The sequence below is a fragment of the Diachasma alloeum genome, unplaced genomic scaffold (assembly GCF_001412515.2).
Source record: "Diachasma alloeum isolate Michigan unplaced genomic scaffold, Dall2.0 Dall_scaffold_00284, whole genome shotgun sequence".
NCBI classification, from domain to species: domain Eukaryota; kingdom Metazoa; phylum Arthropoda; class Insecta; order Hymenoptera; family Braconidae; genus Diachasma; species Diachasma alloeum.
The window spans coordinates 291,008-317,078 of NW_021680423.1; the positions used below are offsets into that span (position 1 = coordinate 291,008).

The following is a 26,071-nucleotide window of genomic DNA, read 5'->3' on the forward strand; positions in this document are numbered from 1 at the left end:
TCGGTTCTGGGACGTCGGATTGGGGAAGTTGCGTATCTGTCGGGTTGTGTGACTGGCCGAGAAACTAGAGAAACGCCCGCTCATTGGCTCAAGGTTCGGCAATCTACGGAGAAACTTTCGGTCGTTCTCTCACTCTAGCCGACTACCTTTTCTTTCCCTCGCTGCTTACTCCACTCTTCCCCTTCCGCGCTGTTTCCTTTTTCTACGCGTTCAGCTTTATTTTTCCCCTTTTTACTCTTTTCGTGAGACTCTCTGTGGGGATCCCGCCGAAACGGAGGGACGAAGCAACTACGTATGCAAGGAAACTTGAGGTCTTTCTGTGGGTGATTCAGTCTTTATTCTGCTCTCGAGTTTTGTCAGGGATATTTATCTTCAGGGGGAAAAATAGGGGATTGATTTTTTGAGAGAAATGTAGGCGGATAATTTTTTTAGCCGATTTTTTAAAATAATTTTGTCAATTTTATGAAATTTTAATGTTTCATGAACTCAAAAATTTTTGAAATGACATTTCCAATTTGCGAAAATTCTTTCATTTTTTTTCTCTTATAAATTGATAAAAAATACTCTTGAATAATTTAATTCCAAGAAGAATTAATTCAGTTTGTCTTATCAACTGTCTCAGGTTTGAAACGAGCATTCACATTATTTCGTTACATTACAAACTTTTCCTCAATTAAAAATTTTGCCAACAAATCGATTCAATCCGGTGAATAGTGCATTTCACAGACTTTCTAATGCTCAAAAATCCATCGATCCTCCTATCACTTCCAGCCACTTCCCACCATTCCCTTCATTCACGTTTATTTAAATAAAAAAAATGTTTCCTCTTTAAAGTTTCATTTATTCCTCCCAATGTTTTATTTTCCTTTCATTTGCGTTTGGCATTCCTTCTATCAGCCGGTAAAACGTCAAAGTGGGTGGAAGAGGGGGGGGGGGAAGAATAAACGACAGAGGCGCCTTTCAACAGCGTCAAACGGTGGCTTTTGGTACTCTCGAAACGTTGGAAATAGTTTTTTGGGGAGTGTTTCACCGGTGGAATCGACCAATAACGCCAAGATCGGAGTCATCGCAGTGATTGGGGACGAGACTGGGCGGTGTGCGGTCGATCGAGCCGAGTGAACGAGGNGGGGGGGAGGGGGGGGGGGGGGGGGAGAATAAACGACAGAGGCGCCTTTCAACAGCGTCAAACGGTGGCTTTTGGTACTCTCGAAACGTTGGAAATAGTTTTTTGGGGAGTGTTTCACCGGTGGAATCGACCAATAACGCCAAGATCGGAGTCATCGCAGTGATTGGGGACGAGACTGGGCGGTGTGCGGTCGATCGAGCCGAGTGAACGAGGATGGCAAGTGAATTGTTTCGGTGCACGGATGTCACTGAAGTGGTATGGAGGATAAAATACCAAGTGCCATCATCATTACAGTCCCCAAAAAACCGATCTTGCAACTCCTGAAGGTCCCATCAGTCTGGAGTTGTCCACAAACCCCGAAAAAAAAAACATTCACTATTTTTTTCTATGTTTGAAGTGCGGGTGAAAGCGGAACTGCTCCTGGGACACCTACCAATGGGTTCAGTTCAGACTTGTAGAAAAAAATTAGCTGGACCGTATGTCTCGGCTGAATTCTTCTGAATCTTCTACCTGCAGTTTAAATGTGTGTGTACACTCAGCAGGTGAAAGGGGACTTTTACATTAATAGGGCTTAAACTTATGACAGCATGGCCAGCTTTTTATCAGTTTCCTTCGAGTTTTTATCGACTCTCTTGAGTCAAACCCAGTTCTATTATTTTTTGTTGACTTGTGAGGTTGAATTTATTGTTTAATTTTCTTTAGTTGAGCCTTCAGTGATTTTTGGAGATACACTGTTGAAAGAAAAATTAAATTTCGTGGACAGTTGACTACTTATTTTCAGGACAGTAAAGCTGAATGCGATTTAGGGGAAAAATAATGAAACTAAAGGTTTCACTGAAAATTCAGTAAAATTCCAGAATTTTAAGCAGCATAGACGAAAATTCCTCAATTTATTTGAATTTCCAATCTCATATGAATAGAGGAGGATGGGGTAAAGTGGATACTTTAGACTTTTTTTTAATTACTCATAACTCAGAAACAAATCTATCAATTGAGCTCAGTTTAGGCTCATCACTGAGGGAAAGAAATGTTCTGTGCATTGAAAAAAAAAAATTATTGAATTTCACAAACATTTCAAGCTGTCATTATCATTTTAAAAAAAGTGAAAAGTGTCCATTTTACCCAATCTCCCCTATTCAGTGCCAAATTACGTAGAATTTCCTGTGAAATGTGAAATTCCATTATTATTTCTCGTAAACCGCATTCAGTGTCACTGACCTGAAAATTCAAGAATGTCTTTACAGGAATTTTCTGGTTTTCTCCTCATTTTCAGGGAAAAATGAAACTGAAATTTACAGTTCTCTGTATCATTTCCCTTCGAGTTTTTATCGAGGTCCTGCGTCAAACCCAGTTCTATTATTTTTCGTTCACTTGTGAGGTTGAGTTTATTGTTTAATTTTTTTTATTTGAGCCTTCAGTGATTTTCAGAGATACACTGTTGGAAGAAAAATTAAATTTCATGGACAGTTGACTACTAATTTTCATGGCAGTGAGACTGAATGCGATTTAGGGGAAAAAAATGATGAAATTTCAGATTTCACTGAAAATTCAAGAAAATTTCAGAATTTTAAGCAGCATAAAGATGACTCCAATCCAATGTGAAGATTCAGTGTCAAATTATATTGAATTTTCAGTGAAATCTAAATCGCATTCTTATCACTGTCCTGAAAATTCAAGAATATATTTGCCGGAATTTTTTGATTTTCTATTCATTTTCAGGGAAAAACGGAACTGAAATTTACAGTTCTCTTCGATATTTGCACGAAATTCTGAATTATTCAGTGATGAAATTCTTTGGAATTTCAGTGGTAATTAAATTCGATAAAATTTTTCAAAAAGTACCGCAAATTTCAGACAAAAATTTTCAACAGTGTAGGGGAGGGTGGGACAATGTGAATGAATTGGATCAAATCTACTGTTCCGACTACTTTTGACGGTTATAACAACAAACACATTGCCAGAAGACTGCGTCGTAGGTGTTGTAGGGTAAAGCAAAAAGGGGGTAAATGGACACTTCGATTTCTTCCTCAATTTTTCATGTTTCAATAATATTATTCAGTTTCTGAAATACTAGTCATGACGGCGATTTTCAAATTGAAAAAAAAATACTCATTTTTGACTTTTGTTGTAGAGGTGGTAAACCAATTTCTTTTCCTCATTGATCCTCCCCTCCCCCATTAGTTTATGATGATTTCCTTTGTGAGTAAAAAAGTACCCATTTTACAAATTTCGCAAATGGCTAAAAGGTCAGCTGTGTAGAGCGTGCCATTGTTCATTGAAAATAATAAATAATTTCAAAGTTATTTCAATAGTAAAACAGGAAATTCAAAGCTACTCTATATTTCAAACTTCAGTGTAAATTTAATTGAGATGAAGTTTATTTGTTGATATTTCTTTCAACTCTAATTTCTCTCCACAAAAACATACCAACGTGATTCTGTTGCAAAACGCCTGTTGAAAATTATCTCGATTAAATTTAAATAGGACCAACTTTTTCGGGTGTCCATTTTACCCCACTCTTGAATAATTTTTCAATTATGGACCTTGCCAAGAAGCAATTTAAAAAAATTCAATCATTGAAAATGTTTTGAAAATTTTTTGCGCGTCTATTTTACTCCATCCTATACGGATTTATCAGATGTCCATATTTCCCAATGAAACAATTTCCAAAAATTTGGATTTTCAAAAAAAAAACAAATTTCACAAATTTTTTGAGTGTCCATTTTACCCCAGATGTCTACATTGTCCCACCCTCCCCTCAACCCTTCAGAAATGGTTTTGAAAACTTTTTGAAAGTCTGAAAATAGTTCACTTAGTGGTATTGATCGCAGCAGCTTCAGAGCTTTTTATTCATCAATTCTTGAATTCTCGTTTGGGTAATTGATCATCAATAATTCCTACCATGTGGTGGGGAGGTAGCCTTCCACCGGTGGTTAATGCACCTCATTGACTCATTTCCGTAAACTCTGATTTTCCTTAGTTATACTAATTGAAACTGAAGGTAACTTCTTGATTATCGGCTAATTAATCTTATTAAATTTATGAAATGCATTCAATTATTCTGGTACTGCCAACTTGGGTGGGTTGGAGTAAATAGGTTTGAGTAGTTTACTGATTAGATTCTGCAGGATTTTTCTTTTACTGTTTTTAATTAATTTCCCCTTTCTTTTTATCTGGACAATAAACTGACGATTGGAGGCCTTGATGGGAGATGTATCAATAGGACTGTACAATTGGAAGTTTCTGCAGGCTGCGATGAAAGACATTGCCAATAATTGGATTTTTATTCTTTACATCGGACTATTATTTTTCAATCATCTGCACTACTCATCCATTTATTTCTCATCTAATTATTGTGAAGATTTTTCAAATTGGAGTGAAATTAAATAGATTTCATCTTTAGTCTGGAAAACATTTGTTGGAATTATTTCTGTAGTTAATTAGTAAACCGAGATGAATTCAATTATTCTATGGAATTTATTACGAAAATATTTCCGGAACTTTCGGATTTGGAGGAAATGTCAAGATCAAACTGTTCATAAAAACCCTTTTTAATTCATTTTTAATACTCCTCTTTCTTAAGATATTGTCAAATAATCTGGAAGGAATAATTTTTTCTAGGAATTAAAATTTTTCTCTAGGAAAAAATTATTTGATATTCTGTTATTATTATCAACAACAGGAAAGTTACTCTTGAAATTTCAAGTGAAAAAGTTTGAAATTTTTACCAACGACAGATACATGAAATTTCTGTCTCTTCGTTGACAAATCAGTTAATTTGATACTTTTCGCATTTCGAGGAGATGTCAAAATCAAACTTTTAATAAAAATCCTTTTTAACTCATTTTTAATACTCCTCTTTCCTAAGATATTGTCAAATAATCTGGAAGGAATAATTTGCAAGGAATTTCTTTTCTAGGAAATAAAATTTTTTTGTAGGAAAAAATAATTTGATATTCTGTTATTATTATCAACTACAGGAAAGTTACTCTTGAAATTTCAAGTGAAAAAGCTTGGAATTTTTACCAACGACAGTTACATGAAATTTCTGTATGTCTCTTCGTTGACGATTCAGTTAATTTGATACCTTTCGCATTTCGAGGAAATGTCAAGCTCAAACTTTTAATAAAACCCCTTTTTAATTCATTTTCAATACTCCTCTTTCCTAAGATATTTGTTAAATAATCTGGAAGGAATAATTTGCAAAGAATTTCTTTTTTAGGAAATAAAATCTTTCTCTAGGATAAAATAAATTGATATTCTGTTATTATTATATCCACTACAGGAAAGTTACTCTTGAAATTTCAAGTGAAAAAGCTTGAAATTTTTAACAACGACAGTTACATGAAATTGCTGTAGGTATATTTCTTCGTTGACGAATCAGTTAATTTCTTGAATTTCCATGAAATGCTGCATTTTCAGGTCTATGCGGCATCGAAAAACCTTGAAAATTTAGAAAATTCAGGCAACAACTTTTCTGAATTCTCAATCTATTGAATAATCAATAAATGTTTATCATGAAAAACCCAATTTTGTAAACGCTTTTACTTGAAATTGAATTCAAACTCACAACATCAAAAATGTAGATGCCGCAGTGACCGAAATTTCCAACAGTGCAATTCTTCAATTTTTCATCAGTTCATCATTCCTTCACACCTCATGAAATTTACTTCATCATTTTTCTGAATGACTGAGACCATTTCGAGTTCATTGTAAAAAGCTGTGCTCACTCTGAGGAATGTACAACAATTCCGTTCAACATTTTTCCCACTGCTTGATACCTTCCGGAGATTATTTATGTCGATAAATTCCACAATATTGTGCTAAAAAATCTGCACGTGTCGATTACCTTTTCTTTACATAAGAATCACTGGATTCTAACCTCAACACAACCAATCCACTCAAATTCCCCTTGACAATTTTCAATCGAACGATGAAAAAAAAATTCATTCACGACGCATTCGTCACTCAAAAAATAATCCACCAGACGAGCCAAAATTATTCATATTCTTCATTGTTTTAACACGATAAAAACTTTTATTGACTCAACCATGCTGCCTTTTTTACCGCATATATATGCCCCCTCTTATCTCAAACCATTTTTCTTTATCATTCCCGTATTTCCCTAACACTCAGAGTTTCCCCAGTCACATTTGAGGATCGAATTATTAAGACCAGAGTCAAGACTACTCGAATTCTTACCGCACCCGAAAAAAAATCATTGTTTACACTGTCACGTGGTGCTGCACATCATCAGTGCCATGACCAGAATTAATGATCGATTATTTCGATATTTTGATTGTTAATAGAACCATCGAGGCAGTGAATAAGTCGTTGAGCTACTGTTAAAACTAAAGATTACTCCAATGAAATACATCAGACAAACGGTGTATCCATGTTTATATCATATTTTTAGTCCCGCGCAAACTGGATGAATCATCCGACACGATGTAGCCACCATGCCAGAATACCTTTCCTTACCAAAATAAAAAATTTAAAATATTCTATTGAATTCACCACTTATTCAATCAATCGTACCTACCAATACAAACCGCTCATTTAAATAGAAAAATTAATTAACAAAAATGAATGAAGAACAATTTTCTAATAAAAAATTCTCAACGACAAAAAAAAGCTCACGAAAATTTATAAACTAAAAATGTTGTAACTTGATTTTTTTGTTTCGTTTTTGAGTGAAAATGAATTAAAGGAATTGTTTCATTATTTTGTTCTTTCGGAGAGATTTTTTTGGGGCGATTGAAGCTCAAAGAGAATTGATCAGTGGGAAAGACGAAGAAGTGAACAATTTTGAGATAATTTCAAGAAATGATGAATATAAACTGGTGTTTAGTAAAGGACTCAAAAGCGTCGTCGCTAAGGAGAGCCAAACGACGCGAGGAAGCCCCACACACGACCGGTTTTGCTCGTGTCCATACTCCAATCCCTTCTGACAGTATGTTGCCTATTTCTGCCTCCTGATGCCCCACAATTTCCAAAAACCCTGATCAAGCCCCTGAAAACACTGAAACCTCCCCCGAAAAATGACTTTCCCCGTCTTTCTGGCACAAAACTTTCATCATCCACCTCGATATTCCCTCGTTCCCCTCCGAATCAATTCAAATGAACCCCCGAAAATTCGTAAAAATTCACTGAACCGAGCGAATAAAATACTCCCGACCCCCAGAATTCTCAGAATAACTCCAAATCATCTCAAAGACGAGCAAAAAAGTGTAAATTTCTCTACTTCTTACCTGATGATAACCTTTTGAACCTCACTTTAATCTCTTCTTGAGTGTCTTTACACGTATAACAAAATTTTTTGCACAAATTTTCACGTTTATTATTGATATCTATGTTGTACGATGAATCTTGACACATCTTACGAGAAAAAATAGTGACCCGTACATGCAGGTGACCGATTGTGAACTGTCGGGTCGTGCACGGAAAGGGGGCGAGGCCAAATTCAGTTGCTCAGGGGGGGTATGCATCGTCATGTGGGGTTAACAGCAAACCTCACGCGCCACTGCGATTACAACGTCACAACAACGAGACTTTCATTCGGTTTTCACTCGATTTTATCAACGAAATTATCGTCCCGGTGGTCATCGTAATTCGGTGATTTTTTGTTGAGTAATTTGTCGTTGAAATTTTGATTCTTGTGGTGAAAATTCGGTGGAATTTCGGGGGGGTTTGACGGGAATTTTTTCTCATTGTCTTTTTGGCTTATTTTTCCTGGTGAAGCTGACACCCCTTTTTGGAATGGACTCGACCGGACGGTTTTGGTGTGGCTACGCCAGTGGCTCCGGGGACCAATCGGAGAGCTCCTCTTCCGGATATCGTAGCGGGATACGGGGCTCGTGATTGGCTGACTGAAGCAGTCGGGAGAGCACAGTGGTGACGTTACTCAGAGAGTTGTTGGGTTTTTTTTCGACCATGTGGTTGATGGATTTGGTTAGGAGACTGTGTTTTGGAGCAAAGGGCTTCTTCTGAGAGAATGGAGGCCCTGGAGGAGATCGTGCAGTTTCTGGGGGTGGACACCAGGCTGGATCTGCAGGCTATCGCTGTGCAACATGTCTTGTGTGGGTTATTTCAACATTTATTTTGGTTTTCGGATTTTTACTTTTTCGGAACGGGGCCGAGAGGGCGGCGGTTTTGGAGGGAAAGCGAAAGGTTTTTGAATTTTTTCTCGGATGGAGATTGGGTTGGAAGTTGAAACAATAATTGGGAGGAGGCACTTAATGGATTTAGTAGGGGAGGTTGGGGTAAAACGGACACTTGACTTATTTTTAAATGTTAATGAGGGGTTGAAATGTTGATAAAATTTAAGAATTTTAATTTTTTTCAATAGGGTAAGCTACCCAGTAGATGGACACTGCCCTATAGATGGATGAGCTACTTTTGGATAGGAAATTATGCGAAAAAATATNTTCTATTGAATTCACCACTTATTCAATCAATCGTACCTACCAATACAAACCGCTCATTTAAATAGAAAAATTAATTAACAAAAATGAATGAAGAACAATTTTCTAATAAAAAATTCTCAACGACAAAAAAAAGCTCACGAAAATTTATAAACTAAAAATGTTGTAACTTGATTTTTTTGTTTCGTTTTTGAGTGAAAATGAATTAAAGGAATTGTTTCATTATTTTGTTCTTTCGGAGAGATTTTTTTGGGGCGATTGAAGCTCAAAGAGAATTGATCAGTGGGAAAGACGAAGAAGTGAACAATTTTGAGATAATTTCAAGAAATGATGAATATAAACTGGTGTTTAGTAAAGGACTCAAAAGCGTCGTCGCTAAGGAGAGCCAAACGACGCGAGGAAGCCCCACACACGACCGGTTTTGCTCGTGTCCATACTCCAATCCCTTCTGACAGTATGTTGCCTATTTCTGCCTCCTGATGCCCCACAATTTCCAAAAACCCTGATCAAGCCCCTGAAAACACTGAAACCTCCCCCGAAAAATGACTTTCCCCGTCTTTCTGGCACAAAACTTTCATCATCCACCTCGATATTCCCTCGTTCCCCTCCGAATCAATTCAAATGAACCCCCGAAAATTCGTAAAAATTCACTGAACCGAGCGAATAAAATACTCCCGACCCCCAGAATTCTCAGAATAACTCCAAATCATCTCAAAGACGAGCAAAAAAGTGTAAATTTCTCTACTTCTTACCTGATGATAACCTTTTGAACCTCACTTTAATCTCTTCTTGAGTGTCTTTACACGTATAACAAAATTTTTTGCACAAATTTTCACGTTTATTATTGATATCTATGTTGTACGATGAATCTTGACACATCTTACGAGAAAAAATAGTGACCCGTACATGCAGGTGACCGATTGTGAACTGTCGGGTCGTGCACGGAAAGGGGGCGAGGCCAAATTCAGTTGCTCAGGGGGGGTATGCATCGTCATGTGGGGTTAACAGCAAACCTCACGCGCCACTGCGATTACAACGTCACAACAACGAGACTTTCATTCGGTTTTCACTCGATTTTATCAACGAAATTATCGTCCCGGTGGTCATCGTAATTCGGTGATTTTTTGTTGAGTAATTTGTCGTTGAAATTTTGATTCTTGTGGTGAAAATTCGGTGGAATTTCGGGGGGGTTTGACGGGAATTTTTTCTCATTGTCTTTTTGGCTTATTTTTCCTGGTGAAGCTGACACCCCTTTTTGGAATGGACTCGACCGGACGGTTTTGGTGTGGCTACGCCAGTGGCTCCGGGGACCAATCGGAGAGCTCCTCTTCCGGATATCGTAGCGGGATACGGGGCTCGTGATTGGCTGACTGAAGCAGTCGGGAGAGCACAGTGGTGACGTTACTCAGAGAGTTGTTGGGTTTTTTTTCGACCATGTGGTTGATGGATTTGGTTAGGAGACTGTGTTTTGGAGCAAAGGGCTTCTTCTGAGAGAATGGAGGCCCTGGAGGAGATCGTGCAGTTTCTGGGGGTGGACACCAGGCTGGATCTGCAGGCTATCGCTGTGCAACATGTCTTGTGTGGGTTATTTCAACATTTATTTTGGTTTTCGGATTTTTACTTTTTCGGAACGGGGCCGAGAGGGCGGCGGTTTTGGAGGGAAAGCGAAAGGTTTTTGAATTTTTTCTCGGATGGAGATTGGGTTGGAAGTTGAAACAATAATTGGGAGGAGGCACTTAATGGATTTAGTAGGGGAGGTTGGGGTAAAACGGACACTTGACTTATTTTTAAATGTTAATGAGGGGTTGAAATGTTGATAAAATTTAAGAATTTTAATTTTTTTCAATAGGGTAAGCTACCCAGTAGATGGACACTGCCCTATAGATGGATGAGCTACTTTTGGATAGGAAATTATGCGAAAAAATATTGAAATGTGAATTGTTGCTTTGAATTTTCACTAACTGTTGTAATTCTTAACCCCTGAGTGACGATTTTTTTTCGATCAATTTTTTTTCAATTGCTAAAAAACAAACGTCCATCTAGTGGGCAGTTTACCCTACAAAAAACAATTCTTTCCCTTTGTGACGAGCCTAAACTGAGCTCAATTGATCAATTTGTTTCTGAGTTATGAATGATTTTTAAAAAAGTCAGTGTCCGTTTTACCCCACCCTCCCCTATGTTGATCATTCGTGAATTGTAAGAGATTTTCGAGAGTTACATTTTGGAGGGAATTTTTAGATTATAAGAAAGGCTTTTCCACCTTTTTGCCTGATGGTATCTAAAATGGACACTTGTGATTTTTTTAATTTTTGAATGAATTGAATTTTTAATGAAATTGAATGACTTTCCCTTCAATGGGAGGTACAATTTTTCCCCTTCGTGGTGATCCTAGACTGAGATCAATTGATGAATTTTTTTCTGAGTTATGAACATTGAAAAAAGTCAAAAGAGATCATTTTGCCCCTTCCGTTAAAAATGTTACGCTGCATTCTAATTCTAATTTTTTTTGCTAAATTCAAGTTTTCAATTTGGTGTGTTATATCGACCCATTATGATCCAAAAAGGTCGACAATGTAATTTTTAGACCGTGTCCATACATATGTGTGGATCTATGTGTGTGTGTGGTAAAGTTTTTCTTCAATTGTTCGCTGATGAATGGATGGAATTGACTCTTTTTTTCCAAATCTAGGTATTGTAGAGCCCTATGGATCGCCATTAACTAAAATTCAATTCCTCAATTAGTTTTTTCATTTTTTTTGAAAATCGATTGTCCAACGATAACTAAACAAAAATGTTCTGAATTGATTGAATGATGGCTTAAAAAATTTACTTGGATGTCCCTTTGACCAAATTCGAAGATGAAGGCGATAGCAATGATCGTTACTTTGATTTATTCGAAAATTTTCAAAAATTTAGTATTTTTTGGAAATCAGAATTCCAAGGATATCTTTGAATATCATGCTTCAAATGAATTTAATCATCCTTTAAAATGTTTGTTTTAATGCCATTAAGTCGAAGTTAAAAGGTGATTACAATAGCTATATTGGTTGATTTTAATTTTATGATGATTGTTGAAAATTCTGATAGTTTCTTCAAATGTGATGTTTCAAATTTATTTAATTAGTGTGTATAAATAACTTTTGTCTATTAAAATTTTATCGAAGAACTCAGGGGAAAGATAGAACTGTAAAAAAGACAATCAGTTGTGCAGAAGAAAGGGATAATAAGAATAATGATACTGATAACATTCAATTAAGTTGAAAATCTGACAAAATTAGGTCAAAGGAAATCTTATCCAATTCAATAAAATGATATAAACAATGAATTCTGCATGATAGAAGGAAATGATGTACAAAATAACCATTCGGAAGCATATTGCTAATTTATTAGCAAAAATAACTATTCTATATACAATGCAAGAGCAATTTAGTGCTTTTCCTACGTTATTGATCTATTGATAACGTAGGAAATTCACAAAAATTACCGATGCCCCATTCAACTGCGTGTGTAAGTAGCAACTTCAAAAATTATTCCCATAATTATTGTTTAAGTAGGGGTTTTGACATTTTGCACACGGCTTTCAAATGGATCGAATAATCGGTTCAGCAATTTTCATTGAATTCTCTGCTTTTTTTTCCAACTATGGACCCCGCCATAATACCCTTAAGGGATGTCCTTGAAAAATGACATTTTTCAATGTTCACTAAAAGAGTTTTTTCTTTTCATTAATAGTAGTAGAAGCATGCTAAACATTGGCGACAATTTCAAAATTTTAGAACTTATAGGTATCAGGATATTAAATTAGTAGCGAAGTGGTAAAACGATTTAAGTCGACTTATTCCCCAGTTGAGTTTTTGAGGATTATTTCCAAGCGAAGTGGTAAACCGGTTTAAGTGGACTCATCTCCCAATTGAGTTTTTAAGGAATATTTCCGAATCTAACGGAGATACCGAAATTTCCATAATTACATTTGTTAGAGCTCTCAATCGGCTCTACAAAAAAGGTTGTAACAAAAATTTTGCTATCTCCCTTAGATTCCGGAATATTCATTGAAAAGTGGCAAATAGTCAAAATCAACTTGAACCGTCTTACCGCTTCGCTACTGAAATAAACAAAATGATCCTTATACACGTGTCCTTATGGAGATATGATTAAATTAAACATTTCACACCCTTAGGGGATAGAAAAAAATAAAAACCCTTCTGAGATACGGGGAATGATTCGTTAAATGCGATGGCGGCGAAAACACTAGGATATCGGGGTGAATAAGAGGTATTTCAGCCGCCCGGACCCATTAAGGTGTTCCGTGCGAAAAAAGTAAATAATGACATTTATCTGGAATTCATATAGAATGTTTATAATCACAATTGAATTGTCTATGAATTTTCACAGAATTTTTTCAGATTTCCTTTTCAAGTTATTAACGATTAAAGTCGCTGCTTATACATGGGCTCTTATGGAGATTTTTCTGTTTAGCAGGAAACTGCCTTACCATTTGAGTTGATAATAAAGGTCCAAAAAAAAATTCCATAAGAGCCTATGTATAAGAAGCGACTTCAATCGTTAATAACTTGAAAAGGAAATTTGAAAAAATTCTAATAAAATTCAGAGATAATGCAACTGTGATTATAAACATTCTATATGAATTCCAGATGCATGTCATTATTTACCTTTTTCGTACCAAACACCTTAAGAATGTATTACACCCTTTTTGCCAAAATTCACGTTTTTTGAATTTTCTCTGGTAAATTGTTGATCGGATTGACGTGAAAAAATATACCGTTTTTGCGTTTTATCATTCCTTAATGACTCACGAAATTTTATGATCGTGCAATCATTTTCCTGTATTTTGTCGAAAGTTTTGTGACTTTCCGAAAAGCTTTAGAAAAAACGCAGGAAAATCATTGCACTACCATGAAACTTCGTGAGTCAGTCAATAATGATAAAACGCAAAAATGGTATATTATTTCGCGTCAATCCGATCCATAATTTGCCAGAAAAATGAAAAAAACGTGAATTTTGGCCGAAAGCGTGTACATCCTTAAATTCCAGGTTTTCTCGAGGGTCGTCATACCGCATGGAGAATTTTCCGTGTTTATTTTTATAATTTTGTCGGATGGATTAAAGTGGTGTAAACATAACTTAAATTTTGGAGATTGAAGTATGAAATAAATTCTGAACTGAAGATAACGAAAATCAGAACATCCCGGTTGAATCTGTGTTCAATTGGCAGTATATTGTTATTAATAACATGAGCATTATTGATGGTAATTAATTTGAAGTGGCGAATAACACAGAGTCTTATGAGAATAGTATATTAGAATATGAGGTGTGAAATTCTGTTTTCGACGGATGTGAAGTTTACAGGCCGAGCCGAAGGCGAGCTCTGTACTCACATTCGTTGAAAATGGAATTTATCGCCGAGTGCTCTATACTGTTTTTCGTCACTAGGCCCGAGAAAACCGCGATTCTAACCTCGCTTTGCTCGGTTAGATCGCGGTTTTCAGGCCCAGCGACGAAAAATATTGTATGTCACACGGCGATAAAAGTATTATCTGACGAATGTGATTAATATCCTCGCCTTCGGCTCGGATTATAAAGTCACATTCGCCAGATAATACTTTTATCACCTGATGACATAATGTACTATTATGCCACCTCGTGCGGTAATCGCGTTTCAAGCAGGCTGCGCGAAGCGAAAATACTCTTTTCCGCACTCGTAACGAAATATACTATTTTGTTAGTGATGTTACGTTCAGCGAGTACCGAACTGTGCCATTTTTCGTTTACTAGTAAACGAAAAGTCGAAACTTGTAAACGAAACGACTTTTCGTTACGAAATATACTATTTTGTTAGTGATGTTACGTTCAGCGAGTACCGAACTGTGCCATTTTTCGTTTACTAGTAAACGAAAAGTCGAAACTTGTAAACGAAAAGACTTTTCGTTACGAAATATACTATTTTGTCACTGCTGCTACAGCCCGTGTCGAAAAGTGCCTTTTCGTTTACTAGTAAACGAAAAGTCTTTTCGCGGAGCGTGTCGAAAAGTTCACTTTTCGTCACAGCGTGATGAAAATAATTAATTTTCCAACATATAAATCATTTGCTGGGAATCGTAACAAATTTAGTCATATTCAGAATTTTACCAAAAATCGATTTCATGCCTAAAAAAATAAGGTTTCCGAAAGTGTAAACAATTTCAATTATTTGTTTATCAGCAACCGATGCTTTAAAAAATAATAATTTTGTGCAAAAGTAATTTGAATGCCGCTGAATGTTCATGATTTTTTTTCAAACCAGATTAGTCCGCGCGCTCCGCGCGCGTATGCCCTACTCCACAGGGCTTAATGTATGTCAATTGTAGTGAATAGTCTTATATTAAATTTCTGAAGTGAATATCAAGTCTTCCGAAAAAAAAGTTTCAGGAATGTATTCTATTTTTTTTATATATATAATACATCCAGTGTAACATTTTTCGAAGTCAATCTATTCGGCGTATTATGTCATTAGATTTTTTATAAATGATGGTAGCATACAGTAAAGATATTACGATAATGCTATATTATATATACTATGTACAATATACAATATATAATAGAGTACTATATGTATTATAAAATATAATGCACATAATAAAAAAATGATGAACTGATAACAATAATAACATACATTGTATTAGATATAATACATTATACAATGCATTGTAATATAGTATAGTATAGGATATAATATAGTAAAGTATTATCGTAATATCCTTAAGGTATGCTATCATCATTTATAAAGAATCTAATAACACAATACACCGAATAGATTGACTTCAAAAAATATTACACTGAATTTTTTATTAAAGGATTTTTCTCACGCAATTTAATTGACAAATTTGACGATTGAAAATGGTTGAATTTACCGTGTGGTCTGTACCAAACTGTAAAAGATACTTGGATATCCTTAATTATCTCATTATTATTTCCCTCGATGTGTTCGTTTATTAAATTTCTGCGGAGAATTATTGACTTCGAATCTTGATGTGAAGTCTCAATACCTCGTAAAGTTCATCCACTGCAGAAAAGCTCTTTTAACATCAGAAATTTCAAAAACATTAGCATAATTCATGAAACGGTCACTGCTGAATTACTGATGATCATGAATTAATTCGTATTGTTGATAGCTTTGACGGGAACTTCTGAAGGGAGAGATTTGATTCTCAGCTGTCCCGACGTCCTCCGCCAACTAATACTACTTACTCAACTCGATAAATCACGAATAACAATTTCCAAAGATGCTACACTGGCTCTGGTTAATATCTCGGGAGACGAGAGTGGAGCAAAGGCACTGTTACTCATATCTGAGACCTCGAAAATGGGACCTAATGAAAGTCCAACTGATGACCTCATTCACGTGTGCATCAGGTAAAAAATTCTGTAGAAACAAAAAAAAAATGAAACAAGTCGAAAGAACTCTGACAACGAGAAGATGAATTTATTCTTGATGATTTTGTTGCTTCGCCTAAATTGCCAATTTAATTTCTCCTCAATTGCAGCTTCATTCTGGATAGAGAGAGCTCACTTGCGGATCCTTGTTGCATGATTCTCTCCAACATAACGAGACCTGCCAGCCACGTGGATCGAATTGTTGCGCAGATGGAAAAGGCGAACTACAGTTGGGATAAAATAGTCCATGCATTTGCATTTGCGAAGAGTTATAATAAAAAAGGAGCGAGTCTACATTACCTGGGACCTGTTCTAAGTAATCTCAGCCAATCTGAGACAGTCAGAAGGTTCGTGAAGGCTATTGAAATCGTAAAATCATTTTTAAAGGATACTTTGAGGAAGTGAAAGCATGCAACAGTTTAGGAATTAATGTTGATTATTAATTTTTGAATTAGCTTACTAATGATTGGTGTTGAAAAACAATATCATGAGATTTTTTGCACGTGGCTCATAAAAGACGTCTTGAAACTTTTTTGTCGAAATGATCATTACTTATAGAAAAATTGAATTCTATTATGGCATTTCGTTTGAAGAAGGTAAAGCGTGATATCCATCTCGAATTTAGATAAGAGTGTTCATGATAATAGATGGATGCTGTATGATTTTAAAAACGATGAACGTCTTATGAAACTTTCGGATCAATGTCAACGTTTTTTTCATAGGTGAAAACCCTTAAGGAATCTTTCTATATTATAAAAATCCAAATCGACTTCTGGTGATAAAAAATTGATACTCGAAATTAAGACTCCACAATTAAGAGTCACAAGGGTCAAAACAAGGGTCACGAGAATTAGAATGAGGGTTATGAGGGTCAGAGTAAGGGTTGTGAGGGTCAGAATAAACGGTACGAGGGTCAGGTGAAGGGTCACAAGGGTCAGAATAAGGGTTACGTGGTTCAGAATCACGGTCATGGGGGTCAGAATAAGGATCACGAGGGTCAGAATAAGGGTCATAAGGGTCAGGATAAGGGTCATGTCATTGTCAATTAAATTGCGTGAGAAAAATGTAAAAAAAATCATCAATATTCTGCGTCATTCAAATTACATTTTGCACAGAATTAATATTTTTTAAGCATTAGTTGTTTATAAATAAATAATTGAAATTTTTTTAACATTCGGAAATCTCAGTTTTTAGGCATGAAATCGATTTCTGGTAAAATTCTGAGTATGAAGAAATTTTGCGATTCCGAACAAATGGTTTTATGGAGAAAAATAGCCGAAGTACTTACCTATTCTTAAACAGTATTTGCGATTTGCAAATTTTTATGAAATTCTGATCGGACATACGGAACATTATGATTGCTCAGTTTAATTATGACCTACTTGGAAACACTTAATCATATTAATTCACATAATGATGTATTTAGTCATCAGCAGCGTTGGGCATCTGTCGATGACCGCAGTTTTTTACATGACATCGTAAAAAACCCGTAATTTACGTAATAAATGTAATAAATGTAAAAAACCAGCCGACGTTACTTTTTATCGTAAACCGTGAAGCTTCGCGAAGATTATACCTCACAAGGGTGATAAATCACGAGGGTCATACCGTGTAAGGGATGAATTTTACAAGGGTCAATCTCATTATTTATTGATCACTATTGAATTCGTGGCGTCATCATTTCGTGTCTTGACATTAACTTGTCTCATTCAACATTCTTAAATGACAAAACTAATTCAATTGTCTTGGGTAGGTTTTTTGAACTCTTCAGAACAAAATGGTTTTTCAGGTCCAACTGGGCTTTTCCCGGGCTATAGATAATAAAGCGGAAAATCCAATAAAGTTCAATTGATAATGAGATTGATTTTCTCACAACGGAGATGACTTGTGACATTGGTCTTTTACAACGTTTGACCCTCGTGAAATTTACTCTTTACGAGGTACAAGGTCATGTTTTTGTGTTTTTGAAAATGTCGTGAATCGTGGATTTTAATCATACGAGTCAGGAAATGGTTTTATCGCCGTGTGGCATACAATATTTTATGTCTCTGGGCCCAAAAACCACGATTCAATGGAGGAAATCGATGTTAGAATCGCGGTTTTACAGTCCTAGGGACATAAAATGATATTTTATGCCTCAAGTACCGAGAATTGCGTTCTAACCGAACAAAGTGAAATTAAAATTCGCAGTTTATCTGTCCTCGGGCCACAATATACTATTTTTTGTGTCCAATACTGCGTCTTTGTCACGCAGAATAAAATAAAACATTCTAATAATCGAAAATTGCAAGCTTTTTGAAGGAATGTAAAAAATGTAAAAAACTCGGCGAGGTAATTTACGTAAATTACGTCGGTAAAAAATGGTGTAATTTACCAAAGTAATTTACACGCCCAACCCTGGTGAGCTTGAAGGTTCCTGTATTTGCACAGTTTTATGCAGAAAAAAACCGAATATTTCTATTGTTGGAACAAATACCATTGACTCAAATTCTAGAGGAATTTTTTTTACCAGGTAAATATATCTCGAAAAGACACTATGGATAGGGTAACCAGGTCAATTTCTGGACGATTTCAACTTGCATTGAATATTCCATAAATAAAATGAAAATTGTACTGATTATTTCACATTCCAATAATATTACTCGTGTATAATCATGTGATCAATTGTTTTTTCTATTGATCGACATTTAATAAATAAATAAAAAATATGGCTCACTCTCCCAGAAATTAAGGGTTTCGGCTGCATTCAACTATTTCTTAATTTAATTATTCTTTGTTTTGTTATTTTGACTTGAAATAATTTTTTTCTACTAATTAAAACATTCTTGAAGGTATAGAAGCCATCATATCCCCATTGAGGTGATTCTTTCATTTTCGAATTTCCCTTAATCATCCAGCAATTGGCCTGTTTAGCCTATATAAAATCGTACTGCATTGAAAATTATCAAGTAGATAATGGCTGCTTCAAATAAAATTATCTCAATAAATTTTTTTTCTCAGTGCACGGGAGATAGGGTAAGATTGAACCTGTTATCTTTGTTGAAAAAATTTTCAATTCAGGAACAGAATTATCACTTGAGTTCAATTTAAGTTCATCTCCAACGGGAAAAATTGAATTTTCCGAAGCGAAACGAAAACCCTTTCCATGTGGGATTCAATGCGTGATTGATATAAAGCGAAGCTGTTCATTTACTGTTAGTTCCTCCTCATAAACATGGAATCAGTTTGCGTTCTTGAATTATTATGAAAATTAGTGGTCTAAACAGAAAACACTACATGTTCTTCTTTGTAATTTCAAAATTTGGCAGCAGGAAAAATCTCTTGATTTTTTTAAAACACTCATTTCCAAAATGATGTTTCGAACGTGAGCTTGGTTGTTTTGTTAATTTGCTAATCTAAAAGGTTCTCCAATTGCCATTCCGTTTTTCATAGCCCTGGAGTCTCTAAACATTATGATTGCATAATCGAAAGAGCCATCTATGATCTAATAAATATAAAGCAAAACGGATACTTGGGTTTGTTCGTTGGAGTATAGCGAACATTTAAAAAAAAAAAGTTGAAATCGGATGAAAACTGTGGTCCAAGGAGCATTTTTAAGCTGAAAACGTGAAAAATTACGTTTTTGGTGGATATACGAGGCAAAACGGTTCGGGTCCGAAATTTTTCTCACTTCTTTATATATCCCTTCATATATCAAAAGTCATCCAATGGCTCTTAAGGCCGAGTCGAGACTTTCAAATTACACCGCGGTCTCCCCTTAAGGATAATCGGGCGAGCCACGAGGGTTGGAAAAAAAGCAGCCATTTTTTTTCTTTTTTTTACTTATTCTTTAAATGATGGAAAAGGCGTGTGCAAAGTTTCAGACTGCTGGGGAGCATGGTTAATTTATTATGAATTTTTGAAAAAGTGGTCATTTAACCCGTGATCTTATGGAAATCACAATAAAACTGCAAAACCCAAGGAAAAAATGCAGCCAAAGTCATGAAACTTTAGACACATTTAGAACATGTGATCAATGATTTTTTGAGTGAAAAAGATTGTCGCTTAGGAGCATTGTTTATTAATAATAGCGAAAAAAGTACTGAAAAATGAAATTTCTGCGCACGCAGCCCAAACGAGCAGCATTGGAGTGAGATTATGCATGTCTAAAAACGAATAATTAGTACAACAAATGAATTGTTTACTTTTCGTTTGCCCCGCAAACGTTTAAAATGTTAACAATAGCCCTCCAATTTTTGAGCTACAAAGGTTTTTTTTCAACATTTTGAAAAAATGTGTACAAAAACAATTTCGAATTAGTCTTCTTAAATTCGACTCCTACACAGCCAATTTCGTTCTGTTTAATATAAAAATTTGCGCCATTCATGTAAAATAGGCAGAAAAATTATGGTTAAAATATTACAAATATATTCTTGATTCTTTCAGAAACATGTTTCGGGCTATTTTACATGAATGGTGCATTTTCTTTATTGAAAAAATAACGAAATTAGCTGTGTGGGAGTTGAATTTCAAAAAACAAATTTGTAATTGTCATTGTACGCATTTTTTCAAAACATTTTGAAAAACAAATCTCTGTAGCTCAAAAATTGAAGGCCCTGGAAAAAAAAATTATTCATTGTTCATTTACCCCGCACGTCTGCGTCTGCAGGGTAACGAACAATGAACAATTTTGTTTGCACTAATTATTCGCTGTTAGACATATTAATCGATTTTCAATGATGAGAAATCTCATTCCAATAGCCCGCGACTTTTCAAATTCATAGTAGTCTCCCCTTAAACAAGATTTCGTATATACCTTTATCGTTGCATAACTGAATTTAATGATTCATTTTATGACTTTAATTGCAGACGATTGATGGATAAGGATAATCCCATCATTCAGAAGCTCCTGCCTTTCACAGAATACAAGGACAGCATTGTGAGGCGGGGGGGAGTTGTGGGGACCATAAAAAATTGTTGCTTCGATGATGAGAATCATGTGTGGCTTCTGAGCGAAGATATCGATCTATTACCACATTTATTGTTGCCTCTGGCTGGTCCTGAGGAGTTCGATGACGAAGACAATGAGAAATTACCCCTGGATCTCCAGTTTCTGGCGGAAACCAAGACACGGGAGAGCGATCCTGATATCAGGTATTAATCCATTTCCTTTTTCATTCGTAATGAGTGGAAATTCGTTTATACCTGGACTTGATTAATTTTCTCTGGTTTTGTTTTGTTAGAATTATGATTTTAGAGGCTCTGTGTCAGTTATGTGCGACCCGGGAGGCTCGTGAAATTATAAGAGGCAAGAATGCTTATGTGATACTGAGGGAATATCATAAGTGGGAGAAGGATAAGGCTGCTCTTCTGGCCTGTGAAAATGTCATTGACATTTTAATCAGGTGAGTTAAAAATGCCATTAAAGTTACAAGAGATTTTTTTTCAGATTTCAAAATGTAAAGATAATAAATAATTGTCATTCATGACAAAATTCTGGTACGATCCAAATCAATAATTAATTAAAATTATTGATCATTGAATCGTTCTGGTATGTAGTCGTACGATGCAAAGGTGATGAAAATTTTATTATAAGTCCTAAAATATCCGAGCTGGTCACTTAGGAAATCATTGGACCACTCGATTGGAAACCTTGGATGAAATCACAAGAAATCACCCTGCACTGAGAGAAAAACAGCAGAGTTCTCAAACAAATCTTACTTGTGCCAAAAAAATCGTTTGTTAAAAATCATCATGAACATGCGAAGTATGCGTCAAGATTGAGAATTTTTGTTGACGTGGATACGTCTATCGTTTCAATATGGGGGGTCAAAAATGAATTCTTAAATGAAATAATAATAATGATATGACAGCAGTCTTAAGCTATGGAAATATCGTAAGTTTTTTATCCTGAAAAGGCATCGTCTTGTATGAATTGATTCGCCTCTTGAGCCAAATATTTCGTTGTTGTTGAAATCAACAATTATTCATATTTGAGAATTTTAAATTCGAACTAAACAATTCTTTTTGTGGTACAGTTGATGATTTCGTTGGCCCAAACAAGATTTGCTTGAAAACGTATTCGTTTTTTCGTTTTTCTCTCAGTGTGGAAATCAAGTGATTTGCATTTCCGATAGTGATATCGAATGACTTCTGGAAATCAGTAGATATCACAAAGAAATTGGGAGATTGCAGAAAGAATTAGAAATCACCGATGAATGTGAAACGCAGATTGTTTATTCTAGCTCATTCATATGATCCCGTCCGACCCTCATGATCTTCTTATGAACATGTCATTTGATTCTTACTATCGTATCCATAGGGAACTTTTAAACTCTTTGGCTCCCAGAATCTTACCCATACGACGCTCTTGACCGCACTGTACATTTTTTCGAGTAGTTCAATCTGAAGATTGCAACCATATGACGCTTGTGAATCTTCTCTAACTCTTCTGACCCTTCTGATTGAGAAAAACAGTGGTCAAGCGGTTTGGATACTACAGGAAGTCAAACCAATGGTCCAACGGTTTGATTATTATGAATTTCCTACAATATTCAAACTGTTGAACCATTCTTGAAGTAATTTCCCTATTAGATTCATAAAATGGATTACATAGGGTAAATGACAGAGTTCTTCATGCTAGACATGACCCTTGCGAGATATGATGTTCGCGAGAATTGACCCTTGCACGTAATGTTTGAACCTTACGACGTTTGACCCTCGTGACGTATCGATGGTTCCTGAAGGAAACTCAGAAAACATTTTCAAATTCAAATATCTCAAGAATATTGACTGAAGGCCCGGGTGGATTATCTTTCGAACGTTATCTCGATTGTTTTTCCATCTTCATAATGTAAAATATATCACAATTTCCATTGGATTTTACATCACCCAGGAGTCCCTAAAAATTATGATTCCCAGCAAACAGTATGTCGACAATTTGTCGACAAATTGCCGGTGACCTGTCAAATTTTAGATGGCACTGGCAAAAATTGTTTTCTGGGTTGAACAATAAAAAAAAGTAGAAAAAAACTGAACATTTTCAAAAAGCGTTTTTAATAAAGATCCGACAGTACTAACGATGAAAGAAACGTGAAGTTTTTTTATATCGAAATATCTCGAAACGGCCTGACCGCTAATCCTCAATTCTGATTGGTCAATGAATCACGTGAAGTCGTTGAAAAAATCCCCGGTATTATCAAATTCTTCAAATGCCAACCATTTTTTCTGCGTCATATTTGTCATTTTTTCATGTGTGAAGTTGATCTTGATATCAAAACATATCTAAATTGTCTAATTGTTGATCATGAGAAAAAAAACATAGTATTTCTAAATTTTTTTAACTCACAAATTATTCTTCACTTCTCAAATTTTAATTTTTTCATATTTATCACACGCCAAAATGATCAATTCTTGCTTCGCAGATTTTCATAGATAAATTCTAAACTCTACAAAATTCACGAAAATTCTTCGGTTTCCCAAATAATTCGAGAAAAATCTGTGATCTACGGTTATCTGGAAAACTGTGAAATTTTCCGAAGAATTCAAGAAATTTTTTCAGTTCTCTAGGAAATCAATTCATAACCCTCCCCTGATTTTTCAACAATTACAGATTTTAATCAGATTATTTTAAAAAGTAAAAAAAAAAGAATTAATTGAAGATTAAAAATTATTCATTGATGCTTCACTCTTCATTCTCTTCATTCTCTTCATTCTCTTAATTCTCTTTGAGTCATTATCAATATTTATAAAACATCTATGAGTATATGAAGTTTAATAAATGCGATTTCTTCATTTTCACAACAAAAAGATGAGCGCGCGCGAAAGCGCGCGCACAGATCTAGTTAAGAAAGAAGTCCGATAGAGAGGAAATAGTGAATGGATAATTTATCATGGTAACTAACGATCTGATAGCCATTGACTACTGTGACAAATGACCACCTAACAGCCATTAGATACATCAAATTATTAATTTGCAATTTCCTCCCTATTGGGTTTATTTCCCAATATTATTCAAAAACGCTCTTGGAAAATGTCCAGATTTTTTTTCAACGTTTTCTTGATTATACAAACATAATTTTTGGAGACTCCAGGGCTATGTAAAACTTAATAGCAACTGGAGAACATTTCAGATTATCAAAATAGAAAAAGCAATCAAGATCACGTTCACGAAAGATGGTCCACCCGGGCCTGAAACTTTGTATCTCAGAGGAGATGACGGAAACCAAGTACACGGATTCGAACTCAGGTGGGGTATGACCCCATATCCTTTAAAGATATCCTTTTTCCTGGTATTTCGCTCTGTGAATAAATCAATGTTAAGATTCATGGAATCGATAATTTTTAGTTGTATAAGATTCAATTGAGCTTGATATATACCAATCAGTCAGAATTCATCACTGCGCGTATGAAAAAATTCAATAGAAAACCTAGCGAATTCGCTAGAAAATTCTATTGCAATTCTATTAGAAAATTCTAATTGGTTTTTGCGCTGATTGTATTGGGTATTCGATGAGAAAAATCAATAGATTTCGAATTTCTGTTAGAATTTTTCTTTTCAGATTTTTTCTATAAAAATGATTGAGCATCAATTTTCTAAGTTTCTTCCACTCGGATTCTGTAATGCAAAACAAAACAAAATCCGGTGGAAAAAACTTAGAAGATTTGTGCCCAATAATTCTAATTCAAAAAATCTCACGAAAAAAATTCGAACAGAAATTCAATATATTGACTTTTTCCTATCAAATATGCAATAGATTCAGCGCAAAAAATCAGTAGAATTTTTCGATAGAATTCCAATAGAAATACTGTAGAAACCCCAGAGAATTCCCATAGAATTCCAATAGAATTTTCCAGCCAATTCGCAAGGTTTTCTATTGAATTTTTTCACGCGTGTCACCATACTGAAATATACGGAAAAGGCTATTTTTCGGGAGTCACTTTTTTTACTTAACTGAACTTGCTTAAATATCCTTAAAGTGAGAACATTTGGAAGGCATAAAATTCTGGAATAATAAACATTAATGCAACATTAATTGAGCCAAGATATCAGATAATATAGTTGGAATAACAAAACATGTATAAACATGAGTAGATTAATTTTAGAACAGAAGAAAACACCAATACAAGAACGAAAGTGTGTGCGAAAGTTTTCATTCTAGAACCAATATTTCCTTAAAAGTATGAATTATTGAGAATTAGAACTTTTTTCTCCAATTTTTAGGGGAAATTTTCTTAAAATGAATCAAAATTATTGAAGATTCAATCGAACAAAGTTTTTGTATAAATATTAAATGATTTATTAATAAATTCATTCTTTTTATTTCACAGAACTGAAGACGAAATAGGACTGGAGAATTTGAAACTCGTAGATGTACCTGAAGATTACACTGAGAAATTCAAAAAAATGGATGAAGATTTCCTCAAAGCGGATTGATTTTTTTTAATGAGGATAAATTTAAAAAAATTATACATATAACTCACTCGACATTTTATATTCTATATTTTATAATTGCAAATATAATATACTCAAAGGCCAACAAATAATAGTTTTACATAGTCAATATTGCACTGTCCCTTAACTAGAAAATAATCTCTTTGAGATGTCAGGTTTATCGTAGCCCTAAAAAATCCATAAATAATAGAATTATAATTTCATAATCACTCAAAATACTCGCGAATGCCTCTGGAGTTAACATTACGTTTAACATTACGTCTGCAGGTACTTGTCAATTGAATTTTCCTGAAGATATCACGGAATTCAATGAGAAACAAAACAAAGCAGCAAAGTGGTAAAATCAATATTGAGAGATTCCATTCAGATTGTTTTTCAAATATTTTTGAGACCAGTAGATTTATCGAAAAGCGTCTTGAGGGAAGATTACGGTGAAATTTGAAAGTCCTTGGATTTCGTAACCACGGATCTTACAATTGTTGGCACTCATTAGGAGCCTCAAAAAAAGTGAAAAAACATATTCCGTGGAGTTTGAAGGTCCGCAAGGAATCGAAAACGGCCAGAACATTAAAAAATGTTCAAGTGCCTAAATTTTTAAACGATTGGTCTCAAAATTGGTGTACACATAGCTGTCGTTGCTGCGTATGTGTTCTTTTT

General features: G+C 35.0%; 2 protein-coding genes across 12 annotated transcripts in view; one reads left to right on the forward strand and one right to left on the reverse strand.

Moving 5' to 3' along the window:
- The window catches only part of LOC107038485 (paired amphipathic helix protein Sin3b), a 42,761-nt gene extending 35,209 nt beyond the window's left edge, over window positions 1–7,552 (reverse strand). For all 8 annotated transcript variants that reach the window (XM_015257610.2, XM_015257614.2, XM_015257612.2 and 5 more), the window contains exon 1: window positions 7,378–7,552. The gene's annotated coding sequence lies outside the window, so the exon portion shown is untranslated. The remainder of the gene's footprint in view (window positions 1–7,377) is intronic.
- LOC107038487 (protein HGH1 homolog) lies at window positions 1,166–25,565 on the forward strand. 4 transcript variants are annotated; one of them, XM_029126134.1, is made up of 7 exons: window positions 1,629–1,649; window positions 7,868–8,205; window positions 15,720–15,960; window positions 16,092–16,328; window positions 20,830–21,114; window positions 21,204–21,365; window positions 25,291–25,564. In XM_029126134.1, the coding sequence occupies exons 2-7, from the start codon at window positions 8,121–8,123 to the stop codon at window positions 25,394–25,396; spliced, it is 1,116 nt and encodes a 371-aa protein (XP_028981967.1). In that variant the 5' UTR covers window positions 1,629–1,649; window positions 7,868–8,120; the 3' UTR covers window positions 25,397–25,564. The 4 variants fall into 4 exon arrangements, with proteins under 4 accessions (XP_015113106.1, XP_028981967.1, XP_015113105.1 ...); XM_015257619.2 differs by lacking the exon at window positions 1,629–1,649 and adding an exon at window positions 7,631–7,741; XM_015257618.2 differs by lacking the exons at window positions 1,629–1,649; window positions 7,868–8,205 and adding exons at window positions 9,556–9,666; window positions 9,793–10,130 and having other exon boundaries at window positions 25,291–25,563.
- The last annotated feature ends 506 nt before the right edge of the window (window positions 25,566–26,071 follow it).

Coding starts and splice junctions, on each gene's coding strand:
- LOC107038487 (XM_029126134.1), top strand. CDS start 8,121: ATGGAGGCCCTGGAGGAGATCGTGCAGTTTCTGGGGGTGGACACCAGG. Junction 16,329..20,829: donor CAATCTGAGACAGTCAGAAG/GTTCGTGAAGGC, acceptor CTTTAATTGCAG/ACGATTGATGGATAAGGATA. Junction 21,115..21,203: donor GAGAGCGATCCTGATATCAG/GTATTAATCCAT, acceptor TTGTTTTGTTAG/AATTATGATTTTAGAGGCTC.